The following is a 21,230-nucleotide window of genomic DNA, read 5'->3' on the forward strand; positions in this document are numbered from 1 at the left end:
TTCTGCAGACTCATCCGGTGACCCTGGATGGAGACGTGTCAGACAGGACCGTTCGTTCACAGACGTCAGGCCAGATCCAAAGGCAGCTTTACGAGCGCTGGCTGAAGGCCCAGATGAAACTGCGCGTGAAGCATGTCCTCTGTTGAGTATTGTTATTGACACTAATTAATGACCTTTTTACTGAGAAACTATCCTATGTACACGATTCACATGGTCTTCTTGACTAACCAACCAATTTCATTTGCTTTTGACAGCACACTTTGGCAGGCGGGAACCCACAGAGTCGAGGGTCAACGCTTGGATAAAGAAGCAGGGTTGGAAGAGCAACGTCCCCAGCGCTGCCAGGATCCTAAAAGACTGGAAGCCCACCGGATCTGTCAAGACGGCGATGGACTCGAGGCGCATCCAGAAGCTCATCACCACACAAAAGTGGAAGGGACTGGTGGTGGCGGACATTGTGGGGAAGGGCAAGGGCGTCTGCACGACCCGGCATTTCCAGGCTGGTGAGGTGGTCTGTGACTACCATGGGCGGGTAGTCACAGCCACAGAGGGCTGGCAGATCCACCAGGCTACAACTAAGGAGCAGACTGGGTATATGTTTTTCTTCAAGAACAGTAAAAATAATCACATGTGCATTGATGCACACGCACCTCAATGTGAGTGCCACCCCAAGAAGCAAACTTTTGGACGGCTAATTAATCATTCCAGGAAGAAAGCCAACATTCGGCCCAGGCTCTACACCATGGAGATGGACGGGAAAGAGCAGGACGTCATCCTTTTCTTAGCTCAGGGGAAAATTGATCTTGGTGAAGAACTTCGTTTTGATTTTGGTGTAGAGCGAAAGTCATTCAGAGGAGAGGGTTTAGAACTATGCTGGGTGTGAAAACCTGCATGGGGCTCTGTACATGTGTGGGTTCATGTACAAGAAGTTCTCCACTGACCTCAATATATAGTTAGATAATGTATGAATTTCTGTGACATAATGTAAAAATATGATCTTCCACATTAAACTAGAGATTGTGAAGCCAAGTGAGTCCAGCTCTAATAGGGTACGTTAAAGATGCTGCAGTTATTCATGTTACACAGTTTACATACCGCTGACACCAATGCCAACTGAAACCAACCATGATGGAGAGAATAAAACCGCTATCAGTCCTACAGCCGAGTCCGAATCCTATGGATGAGACTTTTATGTTGTACAGAATTAATATGTAAAATGCATTTTCTGATATGAAAGGTAAGCTTCAGTGTCTGGAGCTTATCCCAGAAGCTACAGGCACGAGGTGAGAAACAACCCAGGATGGGGGGCCAGCCCATCGGAGGGCACACTGACACTCACTCACACATGCACACCTACGGGCAATTCAGTAATTCCAATTAGCCTCAGCATGTCTTTGTACTGTGGGGGGAAACCAGAGTACCTAGAGGAAACCCCATGACAACATGGGGCGAACATGCAAACTCCACATGCATGTAACCCAGGGGGAGACTCAAACCTGGGTCCCAGAGGTATGAGGCAACAGTGCTAACCACTGCACCAACATGCCACCCCAGGAGACATTTAATAGTTATTTAATTAAGGCAAGACGTTTTGAAAAGCATTCAGAATTGCAAGAATGTTTTTATTTTAGTTACAACTAGTAAGTAAACAGTCTAACATCACACAAAAAGGAATAAAAAATATCTAATCATTCATTTCATTACCTAAGACACTGTTAACGAGTCAAAAGACAGACCAAAAGCTATTGCATTTGTTATCACACACAAGTCGCATTGGGGGAATGCATTATTTTTGTGGATTTCCATTATCTCAAAAACTAGAACCAATTCAGCAAAATTATTGATTTCAGCACCCTCAAAGTACCCTAAATCCATTCAAAAAACCTTGGAACCTGAATTTTTTTTGTAGACCTGTGTAATATATGCTCACCTACAGCAAAGACTCCCAATGTTAATGCTTCTTAATATGTAGTTGTTCTTCATCCACCTAGTTTTAGAGCAACACATCAAAATGTTAGGCACATTGTAGAAAGAGTCCTCCTGCTGCTGCTAGGGCTTTTGTTTCCTTGATGGCTGTTTCACACCTCTCTCTGATGCACACACAGAGGTACCCGTCCCCCAACACACTGGGAACACAGCCATGGCTGACCTGCAGGTCGCATAAACAAATAGAGTGAGTCAGATAAATGTAATAAAGGTCTTTATTGCATTTTTGCTATAAAATGTGGCTATACTTTTTTTTTACCAGTGAGATTCCTGTCTTCTCAAAGTTACACCCTTCTAAGTCGTACTGTTAAATTCATATGTCTCTGTCTGTGTCAACACATGCCTACACACGTGCCTACACATATAAGAACACAAACATATAAGAAAACAAAGTCTGAAGTATTACAGCTCAGATACTCCGGTCACTTCCTTAAGCTGAGAAGATCTCCATGTGTGCTGAAAGCACCTACACTTGGGAAGGCTCTTACAGTCTGTAAGCGTGCTTGAAATGCAGCCTGTTTGGACCACTACAACAGGCCACACAGGTCACTTATGCTGTTCCCTTTATTTTAGCTTAATCACAAAACCTGTCTGCTCAAGGAAGTGTGCTTTCATTTTATTGAAATTAGCAAAAAAAATAAAAATCACAGAAGTCAAAGCAACGCCATCAGAGAAAATAGCAGGCTGAATCTGCAGCGACATTACACAAAAAACATACAATGTACATGGGGAATCAGGGTTCGATTCTGCAGAGGGAGTCTGAGAAACGGCTACCACATCCAAGGAAGGCAGCTGCTGAATTTTTTCTGTTTTCTTCTATGTACTATTTTCTTGTATGCAGTTTTAATGTGAAATAACTCTTTAAATGTGAAATAAATTGACATCCAGTGAAATAAAGTGACATTACATTCTAGTAACATCCAGGTATACTGTATGTTTCAGTTCTGAAAATTGGTCAGCAATGGCAAAAAGATTATTTGGAGATTAGTCAGAAGCAAATAAAAAGTGGCTAAGGACAGTGTGGAACCAAAACAGGAACAAAGTAAAAGACAGAGATCTGGAGCATCAGACAGTGTTCTCAGGCCATGCAGAAATGAATCTCTCAAGCTTATCAAAACTTTCCTTTCCATCACAAGATCAGTATGTCCAAACTCCACAAGAAGATGATCCCACAGACAGCAAACAATACAGTCTATTAACAGATCACTCACCATGGAGTAATTATGAGGATTTTGTTGCTTCCACTGCACACCAGGAAGAAAGACGTAATGGAGACTTTGAGGATGCTACAATTGAGTATGAAGTCTGTTCCATTTCTTCAGTTTCAGATTAAGAGCAGTCAGTAAAAAAACAACCCTCCTTAATTATTGTTTTCTTTTTTGTTCAATGGATAAATGCTTAATGCTAATGTATTAAATGTGACGAAACACGTAATCAAGCAATTCAGCTGCGATACTTTTGCTTTGTCCCATGGTGCACTGCCTAATTCACACTTTACAACTTACTTATGGATAAATTTGTGTTATCAATTAACTGTCAATATGTATGAAATGGAGCAATGGCATGTAATATGGATGCGATGTAATAATTAATAACTGCTAGACAGAAAGTGATCTTGAAAATCCAAGGGGTGTGCATTGTCCCCCAGACTCCACTGATGAAAGCACACTCAATTGGACATGGCTGTCCCATTTTGTTTCAGAGCTATTACCCCTTTAGTGTGTTGCCCCATTGCACTTTAATTGGATGCAATATATTAACAAATAACTATTACAGACAAAAATAATCTGAAAAGGGGTGTGCATTGTTCCCTGTAGTCCACTGATCAAGGCACACTTTATGGGACATGGCTGTCCCATCTTGTTCCAGAGCTATTAACCCTTTAGTGCATTGCCCCTATGCCATGTAATATGCATACAATGTATTAATTAATAACTGTTAGAGTGAAAGTTTTTCTGAAAATCTAAGGGGTGTGCATTGTTCCCTGTAGTCCACTGATCAAGGCACACTTTATGGGACATGGCTGTCCCATCTTGTTCCAGAGCTATTAACCCTTTAGTGCATTGCCCCTATGCCATGTAATATGCATACAATGTATTAATTAATAACTGTTAGAGTGAAAGTTTTTCTGAAAATCTAAGGGGTGTGCATTGTTCCCTGTAGTCCACTGATCAAAGCACACTTCACTAGATGTGCCTGTCTCATCTAGTTTTAAAGTTATTAACCCATTCATGTATTGTCCCATTGCACATTATACGGATACATTCGAACATTCAAAAATTAATTAAAAATCGTACGTAAAGTAATCTGGGAAACAAAGGGGTGTGCAACAGTCACCATGAGCCCAAAATGACCACGTCATTACAGCTGACAGGACCTATTTTATTAGCTATTAACATGATTTTGCACAAATCACGAAACGGTTTGAAGCGAAAAAATAATCGGTGTGCATCGTTGTCTGTGGACTGGACAACACGATTTTATCACTAAAAACGCCCCACCTTACTTCCGTGAAAAGTTATTGAAGCTAGAAAACTGAATATCGAATATGAGTTAACTTAACCGCAGTGTACTGTCTTACAACTGCCGTGGCCTGCGTTTAGGGGATAAAGCTCGGCGTTCAGTTGTTGACAGTTTGCTGACATAATGTGACATCTTATGTTTACAAGAGACATTTTAGCTAAACAAGACTTAGAAAAATTGAACTGTATTGATCAAAACTTCCTGGGTGTGGGGGAGTCAAATATTGGTCTTAGTGAGACGATAGTTAGAGGTAGAATTCCAGGAGGGGTAGCTGTGCTCGGGGATAAAAAGCTCGATGGTGTAATAAAGCCGATTAGGCTCGATGTAGATTGGTGTATTGGTATACAATATACTCATGAATATAATCATTTTGTCATTCTAAATGTGTATATGCCATATGAGTCTCGTGAAAATGAGGATGAATATCTCAATAAGCTGGCTTTTATTAATGCATTTATACAAGACATATAGCACCTACAGTGTTTATGTGGTGGTAGACATGAATGCTGATATTACAGATAGTAACTCTATTTGCCAGTCATTTGATCCCCTTTTGTGGAGATAATAATTTTATCCTTTCAAGTAAGGTGTTGCTGCCCGCAAAAAGTTACACATACATATCTGTTCAACCAAATAGTTACTTCAGCATTAGTTCAAATACATTGACCATACACAAACCATTAACAATGTTAATGGTTTGTGTATTCAACTTGGTTTACCTTCTCAAATGATGTCTTAAAGAAAAAAAATGCAAGAAATTTGGTTTAGTTGTGGATTTTTTTCACATGTGGAAATGTATTTTTAAAAATAGAAATCACATAAAATTATATTTAAACCTGTTAAATGAAATTTTCACATGTGTAATTCCCAGGCATTATTAACATATATACAGAAATAAATACATGAAAAAATGTGGGAATACAGAAATAAACGAAGATGTGTATGAAAATAGAAATGTAGAAAAAGAGAAATTAAGTGTATAGAGCTAATTATGGCATTTTCAGGGTTGCCTACTCTCACACATCTGGCACGACGCTCGCTTTCAGACTCTCACACTCACAAAAGAAATCTTATAGCAAATCAATTTTATTCCATTATTAACCTAAAGTGAGTTTTATCAAAAACATTGGGGTAGTTTGCAAACTCTTCTGACTGTTTACAAAGTAATTGAACTGTTACATACATGGAAATGCATGTGCATGTGTGTGTAGATTTGCCTTCAATCGGGGGTTTGTTCCTGTCATGTTATATGCACAGTCCTCATCATTAATGTCATTAGGTTCTCCCTCCCTCCAGTAACTGAACAACAAACAAGAATACACAACATTAATAACAATCATAATCATTATCATCAAACAAAGGTGATTCATCATTTTACCAAAGACCACACACACGTTATTAAATAAGCACAAAACCTGTCTGCTCAAGGAAATTAGCAATAGCAGTTGCATATTTGTGTAAGTTAATGAGGGATTTACTGCTGCTTATCGTTATTTTGGTCATGTTACTAGGGCTGCAAGTAATGATTATTTTGGTAGTTGACAAATCGCTCAAATTTTTTGTCGATTAGTCACGATTATTTCATGCCTATGACCTGTGGTTACACATCCTGTTCTGGGCTCCAGTGCATGTCTTACCTCATCTGCTCACGTCTGTCCCCCTGTGAATGTCCCCCTGATGTGTCTGCATTAAAACGATTCAAATTTATAATAATCAAAATAAAATAACCAGTGATACATATGAATTTGAAAATAATCAGATGTTTTTATATTAGTGTGCCCATCACAATAAAAAAGAAACGCATTAAACAATACAACTAAAGTGCACATTGGTGACACTGGTGTGTCTTAAAGTCCAGAAGTTTAAATAAAGCTTCAAGTCAAATAAAATAAAACTATGTATAAAAGATTCAGTTCAGTCTTTGACAGTTGACGTCTCACTCACTATATCGTCAGTGTATTGTGGGTCGAATCGCCATTTTGGTTGTATACAACTCAAGTGCCAGCATTTGCGTGAAACATTATCTTTGGTAAGATGGGACACTTGTGCTGTGTGAAAGGCTGTCATACTAAATCACATGGTAGAAATGGCAGAAAGGTGGACCACAACATGAGATTTTTTCGGTTTCCCACTTGGAAAATAGGATATGGACAGCAGGTAGAGGAGGTAATGAAGAGGCGTCGGGTGGCCTGGGTCCCAGCGGTGAGATGGAAGGAGGCCACAACTTCATACAATTACTAACTTTGTCCCAGCAAATTGCTCACCACAGTGTGAATGTCATCATTGGACGTATAGGAGTGATGTCGGCTAACCGTTTGCAAAGGTTTCACTTATAGCAATGTTTTTTCAGAGCATAACGTTAGACCTTCTTATGCGTTAACATTAGCCTAATAACAAACCACACTGGCTAAGTGGCGAATTAATTTCAGAATGGCACAATTTATTTGTGATAAAATGAGAATGAAAACATAGGGTATTATGTTTATTATCACTATTACCCACTGTAATCCTTTGTATACCCACCTCTGTAGACTTCTAAGAGCATCATTACCACCAAAATAAGAGGGTTACTGTTAAATTGTCAGTTGTCAGCACCATGTACAGCAGCCTAGTGTTGCTTAAAAGGGCATTATGCTAGGGCTGCACGATTTGGGAAAATATCGAATCGTGATTTTTCTGACAGAAATTGCGATTACGATTTGATTTGCGATTTAATTTTTTTAATGTCAAGCTTCAGTTCAACATTCAGTGTGACGCAGCATGAGATACCATCAGTATTAACTGGTCTATATTCTAATGCAAGGATGAGAATTTAAAGATGTGATGTGTCAAGTTAAATAAAGTAATGAAAACAATTGCAGCAAAAAGAAAAATATAGATCTTGCAGGTAACGCTTATTACAATACTAATAACAATAGAACCACCTTTTCCCACGCCAATGAACAAACAAGAACTACTTGGGTGTATGCAGCCCTTTTGTTCGCGATATTGTGTTGTTAGCTGCTGTTATTAACACTAATAACACTAAAACACCCGTAATGTTAATCAGAGTGTGAATTACCCCTCCATAATTGGGGGGTACTGCCTTCATAACACTTCTATGACCATTATGGTCCGCTACCGCGTCAATACGAATAGCCACCAGGATCAATGTTAAGAGTGAAAGATGCGCTAGGGGTGTTTACTAACATGTATGCAACACACGGCCATGGTCTGGACATGCGACACAATGAGAATCAATACAGAAGATCTCATTGTCCTTATCCCTGTCCAAAAGAATTCGGATTTGATAACTCCCAGGAATTATCCTAGAAGTATACTACTAAAAGTAATAAGCCTATACATTTACAAACAGCCTGGTCTGGTCCAGCAGTCTGGTGTTATTCCTGCCCTCTCAGTCCCCCCAGCTCCAACAGGCTTCAGAAATAAATATTTGCCTATTAGGCTAATATCTGTCTTGATGATACAGTAGATCTTAAAGTGCAGCCTAATTTCTAACTCACCTCTTGGTTCTTCGCTCTGTCCTCATCCTGCCATCTCCCTGCTCCTGTGCCTCTCCTGCCTTCTGCTGACCACCACTTTCCTTCATACACATTAAGTTTGCAAAACTGCACCTATACTTTTAGTGTAATGTTCTTTTACCTCACCAAATAAGCCGGTTTTAAATAGAGAACTTAGTCAATTTAACTAGAAAGATAAGCTAACGTTGACTGTACCGGCCTCAGAAGGACAATGGTAAGTAATTCAACTTATAAAGACGTCAGCTTGCATTAGTAGATGAAACACTTAAACGAATAAATGAAGGTTGTAAAATAACAGATTTTCAACAGGCTAGACTTCTGCTGGCTATTTACACTTACCAATGCACGACAAACAGCACCATGACAGACAAACACAATGAACAGGTCACTCAATGAGAATGAATGACGCAACCGGCTGGCTAAGCTATTTCTAGCGCCGAGGTGGTTAAAATAGTACGGTCCACATTAGGGGTGTCTGAAATTGTTTTACATAGAAATTTTCCTACAAGGTGAAGGTAGCTTTTTTTTTTTTCTTTACAACAAAAGAAAAATGTTAAGACCCCCCAAACTGCTATATTTGTCTCTTTGGGGGGTTCTGGATCTTGATCGGGGGTTACTGTACCCCCCAGTTCCCCCCGTAATTCGAACCATGTGTCTATGCTGCTTAAATGAGCCTTGCATATTGCGAGTTGGACCGAAATCATCTTAGTGAAGTTTAGTTTGGTATTTGTAAAGCTGGCCTATCCAGTCATGCAAAAGGTTAAACTTCTTAATTAACTATATGCAGTGGTGTAAAATTCAGCTTTCTTACTTTTGACATGAATTAACTTACTTTAATTAATTAAGCTACATATCACCCATCCATGTTTCCTAGCATTTCCAGCACTGGAATGAAAATGATGCAAAACTTAATTAAAGCACTGAACAGCTGTTGCCATCCCGCCAGCAGGGGGCAGGGCTGCCCTTCATCATATCAAGCAACGCAGTGTGAGGCTTCCTATGCATCTTGCTCCCTCCCTCTCCGCCTTGGCTTTGTTCAGCCATCTTACTTTGTGTTTCTGTGCCTGTGTGCTTTGCTTGTTTCAACTGATTTTAGGATCTAAACTGGTCAAAGACCATGGGGCGGCTGGTTTAGGAGGCTCACCAAAGCCTACACTGTCTGTAGTCTACGCTGCCTACCCCTCACCCAACAAATCGTCAGTCTCATGACACCAGGCAGATGGTACTGGAGTGTTAATACCAGAACATCCCGACTCCGGAACAGTCTGTACCCCCAGGCCAACAGAAGGATCAACTACTGCCACCCTCTGCCAGCTGTGCCCCCACCCCAGGCACTATGGTAATGGTCACCCAGCTCACTGCACTCTGCACCTTACATGCAGTTGCACCTGCTTTTTATACTGGACTGATAAGCACCATCACTTCATGCTGCAGTTTCTTCTTCCCTACGGTCCTCATATGCATGTATATTGTCATGTATAGGTTAAGTTTGCTGGACTGATAAGCAGCAGCCACTTTGCACTGCACATTCCGACTCCATACCCATATCTATAGTTTACATTGTTATGTATAGTTCCTGTATGTATGCATGTCTGTTTTACATTGGTAACTACATATATTTCTTTATTCCATAAATTCTACAGAATAGTGGAATACCTGCATGGATTTAAATTCCCCGCTGCATTCCACTGTGCGTTTCTGTTTGTCAGTGCCGTCCTTCCACGCACACGGACTCTGCCACGGGCATGTGCACACGTACGCCACACACTCACACACATCACGTACTTCACATACTCGCGTATCACATCTGCCATTTCCTACCTGCCTCACACCCCCATCAAGATTATCCATTGTTTGTTGCAGTTTCTGTTAAGCAAATAAATGCTTTTTTATTAAACCAATCGCTGTTTTGTGTTCATTCAGGTAAGACAGAAGCCAGCATACTATCCAAAGAAGCCCCACAGCCTTAAGGTATATTTATGTTCATTGTTGAACTACTTATCTGATGGGATTTGGTGGGATATGAGACTGACTGAGACTGATTAAATTACCAGTATCACCCAGCATCAACACATCCCAGTTTGCTGTTTTGACCACTTTAACCCTCAATGGGTCCTTGTCAGAAAGTTACGTTCCAGGTCCTTGGGGTTCAAGTTGCACCCCTATCCATTGGCATATATAATTCAATGGTACCAAGCTCAAATTCAATTAACTAAAGTTAAGATACATTTATTAGTTAACTGAATGATGCTTGCACAGCTTACGCAGTGAGATAGTGCAGTTAAAGGGGTTGCGGCAGTGGGGGGGGGGGGGGGCAGCAGAGGGGACTGGTCATATAATGCACATTCCGACTGTATCCTCTTGCAGAATGTGTCGAAGAGCTTCAGCTGTGGAATACCTAGCCATGGTGTTATATCTTTTCTAACAGTTGAAATGTAAACAAAACAAAATGGCTGACTTTTTTTAATATCCGAAAATGTTCTAGAATATAATAACATAAAAAATTATAGTAGCAATTATCACTAATTAACTGAATTTGTCGATCATATCAATGTCATAAATTAACCCTAAAAAGGGTTATGTAATAGCAACTGGACTTTGTTTTTCATAGAAGATGTTTTGCACTCCATCCAGAGTGCTTTCTCAATTGTGACTGACTGGCATAGCAGGTTGATGAACTCTGTGGAATCCTCAAGTTGTTAGCACTAGATGGTCACCTGTGGGTTCTTGTTGTTCCTCCTGGCTTTCATGTGTTTCACTGATACCACCTGAGGCCGAGCGTGAACGACTTTGGAAGCGTCTTGGCAAAGGTGAAAGAACTGCATTGTAGGTGGACCGGGAGGACAACTGCTTCAAATGAATGACCGTCGTTGAACAGAGGAGGTGGCCTAAGACGTCTATCACCTACCTACAATGCAGTTCTTTCAACTTTGCCCAGAAGCTTCCACAGTCGTTCACGCTCAGCCTCAGGTGGTATCAGTGAAACACATGAAAGCCAGGGGGAACAACAACAACCCACAGGTGACCATCTAGTGCTAACGACTTGAGGATTCTACAGGGTTCATCAACCTGCTATGCCAACCAGTCAGTCAGAATTGAGAAAGCACTCTGGATGGAGTGCAACACTTCTTCTATGAAAAACAAAGTCCAGTTGCTATTGCATAACCCTTTTTTAGGATAACCATGACCTGGATAACTGAGAATCTCCACAGACATCTGTCATAAATTAAGTTTTTTTTGGGGTGCATTTTGCACCCCCGAAGAAAATACGCCAGCGATAATTGACGTAAACACTTTTTCTATCATTTTCTGCATGACCGTATGTAAAACTGGTGCACTTACAATATCCTAGAGGATAACTGCTGTAATTTTAATAACAACATGGTAGTAGCCATAGAAATGGGCAGGGGGTGCAGAACGCACCCCAAGGAACCATTGAGGGTTAAATCATGCATAAGATGTTGCTTGTTGGCCATAACTGATTACAGAAGCATCATATACTTTGATGTGAACTAATGTGTAGCCAAACTGTTTTCCAGCAAGCTCACAGAATAATTTTTATTGCATAATTATTTTTATATTTGTTTTGAAGAATAAAATATAGTTATTAAGGAACTGTGTGTGGTTTATCTGTTAAACTGACCACTGAACTTTAACATAAACAGAGGAAACATCACATAATGCTATAATCACAATTAACACAAATGCTTCGTCAAGAACCCCTGGGTTACATCACAAGCGACTGTCTCTGTGAGTGAGTGGAGTCTTTGGCTCTGTAGCCCTTTGTGATGGTGTCTGTATCTCATGGCTGTTCCCTTGCACGCTGCTCTTCCAGTGTAGGTATTGAGGCACTGATCAGGTTGTCTGTCAGGTGGCTGAGGTGAGTAGAGCAAATACTGCAGCACCGGCGGGGCTCATGTCCCAGCATGCCCCGCGCGCATTTGTAAATAGCCCTTGTATTGTTGTTGTTATTGCTAATGGTTATATTTCCTTATTGTCGCGTGTGTTTACCTGTGTCTTATGTGTACCCTGTCCGATCCTCGTGTGTAATTAGCGTCCGTAAATCTCCCACCGTGTATGCGTCTTACAGTTGAGCGTCTGACAACCTCGTGTTTCCTGTATGTAAGTGGTTCGGTGCTCTTTGGGTGCCTGGTGTAGTTCTTTTCTGGACTATTAATAAAGAGCGTGTTACCTCGGCAAGAGAGTGTTGGCAGCTGGGGTTACCAGAACAATTCCGTAAAATATACAGCAAAACAATAATTGCTTTTACCGAACATGTATTTTCTACGGAAAAAAACTGGCAGCTGGGGTTACCAGAATAATTCCATAAAATATACAACAAAACAGTAATTGCTTTTACTGAATAACATGTACATTTTACAGTTTAAACCAGCATATAACACACTGGACTTCTGTTATATTTACTGGTTTATACTGTAAAATTGACATGTTAATCGGTAAAAGCTATTACTGTTTTGTTGTATATTTTACGGAATTATTCTGGTAACCCCAGCTGCCAGTTTTTTTCCGTAAAAACTACGGGATTTTTTTTACAGTGTAGTGCATACAAATTGCTAATGGTTTGTCGACTCAATAACTTTTTCTGGCATTAACTCCTGCACAAAAACTGTGTACTGGGAGATTCTTGGAATGGGCTTCCATGGCCTTGCAAGCTTTACATCACCAGACACGATGCCAAGCATCGGATGGTGTGGCATAAAGCACACCACCACTGGGCTCTGGAGCAGTGGAAATGTGTTCTGCGGAGTGACCAAATCGTGCTTCTCTGTCTGGCAGTCAGATGGACAAGTCTGGGTTTGGCAGATGCCATGAGAACGTTACCTGCCTGATTGCATTGTGTCACCTGTAAAGTTTGGTGGACGAAGGATAATGGTATGGGTAGGGTACCATATTTGGTGAGATGAAAAAGAGGACGTGTCAGGCGATCAGAATATTACTGAGTTTTTCACGTTCACTGGCCAATCAGACAGCACTTCTTTTATAATAAGTGTTCCCTAATCATCTTGTAAAACGAAAATTCACGTCCGGTGAAGGCAGACACAGAAAATATTAGTATATGTATATGGAAAGTATGTCTTTTTAAACAAAAGTTACAAAATGGTAAAAACTTTTTTAAACCTAAAGCAAATTATGCAATTCACTATAATTTTTGGAAGTTGACTTCAGTCAATCATTCTTATGAGCCAAGTAGGCCTGTATACACTGAATTTGACATGATATATTCTATCCTAATAAATATTAAAACAAAGTCTTAAGGGAATAAGCAGGGGATTAGTTTTAAAGAAGCAAAAAAATATGTAATAATAAAATAAATTCAAATATAGAGTGAAGTGCCCAGAATTTGGAAGAGTTTATGGCCGAGGTGGGAGGGGTCGGCGATGATCTCGCCAGGTCGCCTTTTTGTTCTTGGGGCAGGTAGTGAATCACTGAGGTTGAGGCTGCAGCCAATGAGCTTCTCTGCTGCTTGGACGATGCCCTGCAGCCTCCGGATGTCTTATATAAAATATTTAATATTAATTGTTGTGTCTATCATTAGGAAAACAGCGATACTGAATGGGGAGTCTTAAGTTCACCACTACATTTTAACACCACGTTCCAGATCTACAATAACATAACCTGAATGTATTATTTTACAAACGACCATTTCAACAGGGTGGCGCGGTGGTTAGTGCTGCTGCCTCACAGCGAGAAGGTCCTGGGTTTGGTCCTGGGTTTGGTCCTGGGTCCTATCTGTGTAGAGTTTGCACGCTGTTTGTGTGGGTTTTCACTGGGGGCTCCAATTTCCTCCCACGGTCAAAAAATGTGCAGGATAGGTTAATTGATTAGTCTAAATTGGCCCTGTAGTGTGTGGGCGACTGCCCAGGGTTGGTCCCTGTCTGTGCCCATTGCTCCTGGGATAGGCTCCCTATGACCCTGGTTGGGATTAAGTGGTTTCAGAAGATGGATGGATGGACAACCATTCTGTTGAATATATTTCATTATTCTAATTTCAGTTCCAAAAATGACTTTACCTTAAGAAGAACAGTGTTCTTTACTTTTTAATCATTTTCCCACTTTTTGCTGCTGTTCTCTTTCAGGACGAAGGGAATAATGATAAACTGAGGTAAGCCTTCAGCAGCATTTACAGTAGTGTGGTGTCCAGCTAGCAGCATTTACCTGGTCACACTGTAATGGTGTCACGTCGAGGGCAAGGACAGAGGCGAAGACAGGCATGGAGGAAAACCAAAAGGGGCTTTATTAAAGAAAACTACACTACAGGAAGGGCAAAGGAGACAGACCACAAGGGGTCCAAACAGGGTAGGGAGGATCAGGCAAGAACATTAAGGTTAGTGTTCAGTGGTGAGGGCTTTGGTTGTGTGTCTTGATGTTGGTAAGTGTGTTGACAAACAGAAAACATGCCTACCTTGAGTCACCTTCCAGCTTCTTCAGCAGCTTACTGGCCAGCACCACATTCCGCGACTGCTTCATCCGGTAGTGCTCGTCAGCCGTCGCAGTGGAATGAGTGAGGTAATCGGCCACCAAGGACTTCTCTTGGTCCGTCAAGTCCTTGGTGGCCGTCTCAAAGATGCGCCGGGCCGTCTGGTAGGTGACTGGATCCAGCTTGTATCTAAAATACAAAAATACATTTATTAATACGTCTCACACAACACGTATGTAGAACATATTATAGGGGGAATTAATCATGACGATCAGCTCACTTTTGGTGCAGCCGGTTGAGGTCATTCGAAGCGTTGAACGCCGGCCTGCCTGCGGTGGAGACGAAGAACCGTTTGTCTCCTCCCAGGTCATCCAGTGTCGTCCGGCTCCTCTTGGAGCTCAGGAGCTGTGGCCGTACCTGGGTGAAGTAGATGTCGAACCACTGTTGGCAGAGGAAAACAGATTAAATCGCTGCTCTTGAAATAAACTATGAAATAAATCTTATCAAACTTGATATACTTACCGTCTCCTCCTCAGAGGACAATGCAAACGTGGCCGCTTGCTGCGCCGACGTCTTGTGTTCCTTCACCACAATCACCGTATGGTCGGCCTCGGACGTGCTCCTGGTCATCCACTCCTGGACCTACACAATACAATGATGTCCCACTGATAAATAAGAGTATCGGCAAAAAGGAAAAGTGAAGACAAAAAGAATACAACACTTACGGTCATGTGCTCCACCACGCCTGGTGGCTGGAGATGCTTCAGAATGACCGTGGCCTCCAGGTAGTAGAGGACAAGGCAGCACTCTGCACACTCCAGGGGCATCTCCTCCGGATACACCTTGCCAAGGACTGCCAAGAAGTCGTTCTTGGCAGCCCTCAGCACGGCCCAGCAGTCCTCTGGACTCTTCTCTGGGCTCATCTCCGTGAGAATGACATGACTATGTGGGTGGGAGAAGAAAATTCAATTACTGTCAATCCTAATCAATACAGTACACATTTCAATAAAATGTGCTCACAATGTAAAATGGCTCTGCTTCTCCATGCAGTGCACTCCAGGAGCAGTGAGGGAGATAAAAAAAAACATTATGACTGTTTTAAACACAGTAGAGGAGATGTATAATCAAATCATAATATGGAATTTAACGGGTGTTGACAGTTGAACTTACCTCCTTTGCGTCATCTCCTTACTCACCAACTTTGCAGAGCTCTGCTGGAGTGAGCCCAGGTACTCCACGAAGAACATTGCCTCATTCCACAAGGCAATGTTGTCACGCCGGAGGTCGGTGGCCACGGTGTGGTACTTGAGGAATCTGTCAGAGGAAGGACATGTATGTAAGTATCCATATGTACATAAACTTGTACATGCCACCATGACAATAGTGGGAGGACTGAACTTCCTTGAAGAAAACAGATATGACAATACAACACAAACCTACAATATACTGTTAAAAATCTACATGCTACCAACCTCTTCAGGCTCTTCATGTAGTTGACCTGAGTCTGCCTGGAGAGACCAGCCTCAGTCAGCTCCCGAAAGAAGAGCTTCGTCTTCTCCCTCTCCCTCAGAAATTCAAGGGATGGCTCTTCAGGGTTCACAAAAAACATGAACCTGCTGACGTTTTCCACCTGGAAAATAAAATCGGCATTACTTAATGAATATATTGCGTAGATATAAAGCTCCAAAAAAATAATAGAGTGAACTTTTATGGGAGACCTCACCGTCTGCTTGAAATTCTCATTCAGGAGATCCTTCTCCAAGTATGCGGCGAAGCCCTTCAAGAGGGGATGGTCCAGAGAATGTTTCCGGTACAGTCCCTTCTCCTGCATCATGTGCCTGGAGGTCTGTGGCCACTGCACCTCCCGGGTACTGCCATGTGGAAAACATATTTCGTCTTAAAATTGCACCTTCAATTGGCTCACAAGCAAAAGCAAAAGGTATCAATGAAGCTGCAAATCCGAGACACTCATACTCACACTTGAAAGATCTCGCCGTTGCTGACACTGACTGCGTCCTCCGACTGCTCAGTCGCCGAGCTCTCCGGTCGCTCCACAGGAACACTGCTGGTCTGCGCCGCTACTGCTGGGGAGGGGGTGTCAGGCACCACCATGTGGCGACGCTCCAGCTCCTGGATCATCCTTTCAGATAAATAAGTAAATAAAAAAAACTGTTAGTAAATGTCATACTGAAGAAACGAAGCGAGATGTGTAAAAAAGACTGAAGAGTTTTCCCACCAACCTGCTCATAGGATTAGCATCATCCATAATGTCTCGCAGGTGCCTGTAGCTGAACACCCTGCCCCACTGCAGAACTTCAAGCGCATCCTGCTTTGCCTTCTCCACTACTTCTTGGATGGCTTCTTTCGAAGATCTCTTCATGCACACCCTAGTCAGATGCACCGAGAGGCTTGCCTGTGTCTTCTTGCACACGGGGCAGAGCAGGAAATGCCTGTTGGAAGTACTGCGGATAAAAAAAAAAACAATTAACAGTTTTATGTAACAGTCAAGGAAGTGTTACTTAAGATTAGATTTAATTCATGATTTTCAGGACCCATTCCAGTCATCATCATCAACATTGTTCATTCCTCAGTGGTTTGGATAAATAACATTTGCATATCTATTGTCATCCTGGTGGGTCCCAGACTGAGAAAAGTAATTAGTAAACTACATGATCACAACTACTGAAACATGTTTACTAATTAGTTACATTTATATCAAGCAATACAAGCCCTTTGTGATCACTGCAAATAAAAAAAATGGTATTCTACACTTTAATACTCCTTACTACTAATTTAAAGATAATTATTAAAGATAATTACACTTTAATACCATCTTTACTATACCTTTTAGTCTGGTCGGATTGACGGGGGACCGCAGGCCTCAGGAACTGCGATGGGTCAGGCTAAAATTCTCTGTCCTCGACTCCAGAGGGGTACCTCGTCGTCCTTCTAGGACTCGCGTCCTTCTCATGGTCCTGGAGGTAGGAAGGAACAGATGAGTCCAATGGTTTAGCTTGGTTTCATTTATTGAGATATCTTTCTATGCGTGCTCGGGGAGACTCTCCACAGACAGTTCTGAGAAGTTCTCCAAATAGCAGACGCAGCTGCTTTCATTTTATATTGACAGACAAATGACCCTTCTCTGCAACCACAACCGGAAGACCCATGTCTGCTTTTGCACATTCTATGCTCAGGACAAGCTTATCGTCTAGCACAAGCATCTTATATTTGCCATATATAGAATAAAAATCTTGTCTAGCTTAACATGGGTAAGGTCTAAAACCCCCTCCCCAGTCTCTTGCATCTGTTTCTTCAAGCATAGCAACCTTATTTTGCAGCCTAACTTCCTTAGTAACCATCGGACATCATGCTTGGTGGTAATTTTCCACTACAAGAGATGGGGAGTTTTGTCCACCTGTTCATCAGACCAATTATTGAAACTGATACGGGCTTATAATTAGCTGATACAATTACATTAACAGTTGGTGTAATTTTAATCCCAAGATAAATGAAACCGTCTTGTGACATTCTAAAGGGTGTCTGAACTGGTGGGAGAAGCCTTTCCGCTTTATGAAGGAACATCAACACAGATTTAGAATTATTAATTTTATACCCTGAGAATTCTCCAAATGTTTCGATCAAATTTAGCAATGCTTGGATAGAAAAGGAATATAACAATATCATCTGCATATAGTGAGATACGATGTTCTGAAGGGCCAATTGTAATACCTGAAATGTGTATATGTTTACGGATTGCCATAGCCAGTGGCTCCGTCGCTAGGGTAAAAAGTAAGGGAGAGAGCGGGCAGCCCTGGCGTGTTCCCCTGTGGAGTCTGAAAGGGGCAGATATTCCATTCATTATTATCTCAGCTGAAGGGTTAGTATACAGGATCCATACCCATTTCAAAAACCCATCCCCAAACCCCATTCTTTCCATAGTTTTAAACAGGTACTGCCATTCAATCCTATCAAACGCTTTTTCAGCGTCTAATGACAGAAATGCATTATCACAAGTATTCGATTTCTCATGTAATATATTTAATACTCTACGAATATTATGCAATCCTTACCTCCCCCAAACAAAGCCATTTTGATCCATGTTAACAAGCCTAGGCAAATGTATTTCTAATCTTTTTGCTAGCACCATGCAAAGAATCTTTAATTCATTATTCAGAAGGGAGATGGGTCTATATGAACCACAAGCAGTTGGTGGCTTGCCGGGTTTTAACAGCAGAGTTATTATCGCCGTATTCAAAGAGGGAGGCAAAGCCTCATTTTCCAAGGATTCCAGGAACATGTCTAAAAGGGGGCCAATTAATTTATGATGGAAAATTTTATATAACTCTATTGGTATGTCATCAGGCCCTGGGGTCTTCCCTCCTTTCATACTGGTAATGGCCTCAGACAGCTCCTCAGATTTTAGGTCCTCTTCAAGAGATGCCATGAAGACCAAAACTGTGGATTTGAAGTCCAAAGCATCTAGAAAAGCTTTTTCTCTCACTGCAGCACTTTCCAAATATTCAGAGCTGTGAAGGGTCTGATAGTAATTCCTAAAGATGTCATTTATCTCAGTCTGATCCAATGTTACCTCACTCTCCTTTATCTGAATGGAATTTATGGCTCTTTCAGTTTGTAACTGCTTAATACGCCAAGGCAGTAACCTGCCCGCTCTCTTCCCCCCTTCATAAGTCTGTTTGAGTCTTAGCAAGCTTTTCTTTACGCGTTCCAATGAAAGTTTGTTATATTTCATCTTCAATTTGTGCAGCTCCAGAAGAAGATCAGGTGAAGTTTTTTTGGTATACTTCAAATTCAATTTTCTTTATTTTGTTTTGAAGGTCTACCATTTCTACTTGACAATGTGTCATGGTTCCGGATGGCATCTCTGGCACGGGAACGGGGCATGATGCAAAAATAAGGGGCGGACGACCCACTTGCGGCTCCAGGAACAATAGAGGGGTTTATTAAAACAAAGACAACAAAAACACAAGAAAACCAAAAAGACCACGAGGGGTCAAAACTAAAACAGGGAGGAATTTACTAGACTAAAACACACAAGGAAAACTAACTAGCACGACACTAAGGTAAACTACAATCAAGGGAAAACCAGAGACAAGACTAGACAAGGGCATAGATGACTTAGACAAACCATAGACGAGTGTAGACCTCAGAGACAATAGTCCAGACACGATGAACCAGCGGGGAACAGAACAAAGGCAGGAACTAATATACTACAAGGGGTAATGACTAACACAGGGCAAGTGAGACTGATTAACAAGGACTAGGGAAACAAGACACAGGTGAAACCAATTAACTCACAGAAACTAACAATCAGGGAAACTAAGAACTAACCAAGAATGCATATAATCAACACTAGGGAAGTACATAGGAATAACACAGGCAGGGGAACAAGAAACAAAACCAAAACCGATTACTAAATCAGACACCAGGGTTTAACAAGCACAACGGAAAAGAACCAGGGAGCTAAATACAAAAAACAGAGGAGGTGGGATTCGAACACAAGACAAGAGGGAACTCAGGACCGAGGGGCAAACAGACAGCACATGCTAAATACATTGAGCCACGAGACCAGACAAGTGACAGGGGAGAAACAAGGACTGACGTATGGACGGGATGACCAGCACCACCTGCTGGTCAAACGGGGAAGGGGCACGGAAGGACCACAGCGGGAGGCCGACCCTGACACAATGTTTGTATTTATAATTTGTATAGCTACTCATTCATCCTCTTATAAAGGCTTAAAATGCTTCCCACCGGACTGAAGCAGATGTTTGATTTGTGTTCATTTCAAAATAATAATCTATCTGTTCATCAATTAACTCCAAAAATTCGGGATCTCTCAACCAGGTCATATGTAGGTGTGAAACTGCCATCAATCAAACAAAAGTCCTGGCAGTAACAGGAGGACGGGCACAGCCTATAATGATCCATATGAATTTAACAGTATGACTTAGAAGGGTGTAACTTTGAGAAGACAGGAATCTCACTGGTAAAAAAAAGTATAGCCACATTTTATAGCAAAAATGCAATAAAGACCTTTATTACATTTATCTGACTCACTCTATTTGTTTATGCGACCTGCAGGTCAGCCATGGCTGTGTTCCCAGTGTGTTGGGGGACGGGTACCTCTGTGTGTGCATCAGAGAGAGGTGTGAAACAGCCATCAAGGAAACAGAAGCCCTAGCAGCAGCAGGAGGACAGACTCTTTCTACAATGTGCCTAACATTTTGATGTGTTGCTCTAAAACTAGTTGGATGAAGGAGAACTACATATTAAGAAGCATTAACATTAAGAGTCTTTGCTGTAGGTGAGCATATATTACACAGGTCTACAAAAAAAAACATTCAGGTAATTCTGCTGACTGATAGCGGTTTTATTCTCTCCATCATGGTTGGTTTCAGTTGGCATTGGTGTCAGCGGTATGTAAACTGTGTAACATGAATAACTGCAGCATCTTTAACGTACCCTATTAGAGCTGGACTCACTTGGCTTCACAATCTCTAGTTTAATGTGGAAGATCATATTTTTACATTATGTCACAGAAATTCATACATTATCTAACTATATATTGAGGTCAGTGGAGAACTTCTTGTACATGAACCCACACATGTACAGAGCCCCATGCAGGTTTTTACACCCAGCATAGGTCTAAACCCTCTCCTCTGAATGACTTTCGCTCTACACCAAAATCAAAACGAAGTTCTTCACCAAGATCAATTTTCCCCTGAGCTAAGAAAAGGATG

The 21,230-nt window shown here is 41.5% G+C and overlaps 1 protein-coding gene across 1 annotated transcript; it reads right to left on the reverse strand.

The window, feature by feature from the left end:
- Positions 1–14,450: 14,450 nt before the first annotated feature.
- LOC140582737 (uncharacterized) lies at positions 14,451–15,392 on the reverse strand. Its single transcript, XM_072707050.1, has 4 exons — positions 15,195–15,392; positions 14,992–15,111; positions 14,750–14,910; positions 14,451–14,658 (listed from the first exon to the last, which is right to left on the reverse strand). Exons 1-4 carry the CDS (start codon positions 15,390–15,392, stop codon positions 14,451–14,453), a joined length of 687 nt encoding a protein of 228 aa, XP_072563151.1.
- Positions 15,393–21,230: the final 5,838 nt, after the last annotated feature.

This window comes from Paramormyrops kingsleyae, chromosome 25 (genome assembly GCF_048594095.1).
Source record: "Paramormyrops kingsleyae isolate MSU_618 chromosome 25, PKINGS_0.4, whole genome shotgun sequence".
Lineage (NCBI taxonomy): Eukaryota > Metazoa > Chordata > Actinopteri > Osteoglossiformes > Mormyridae > Paramormyrops > Paramormyrops kingsleyae.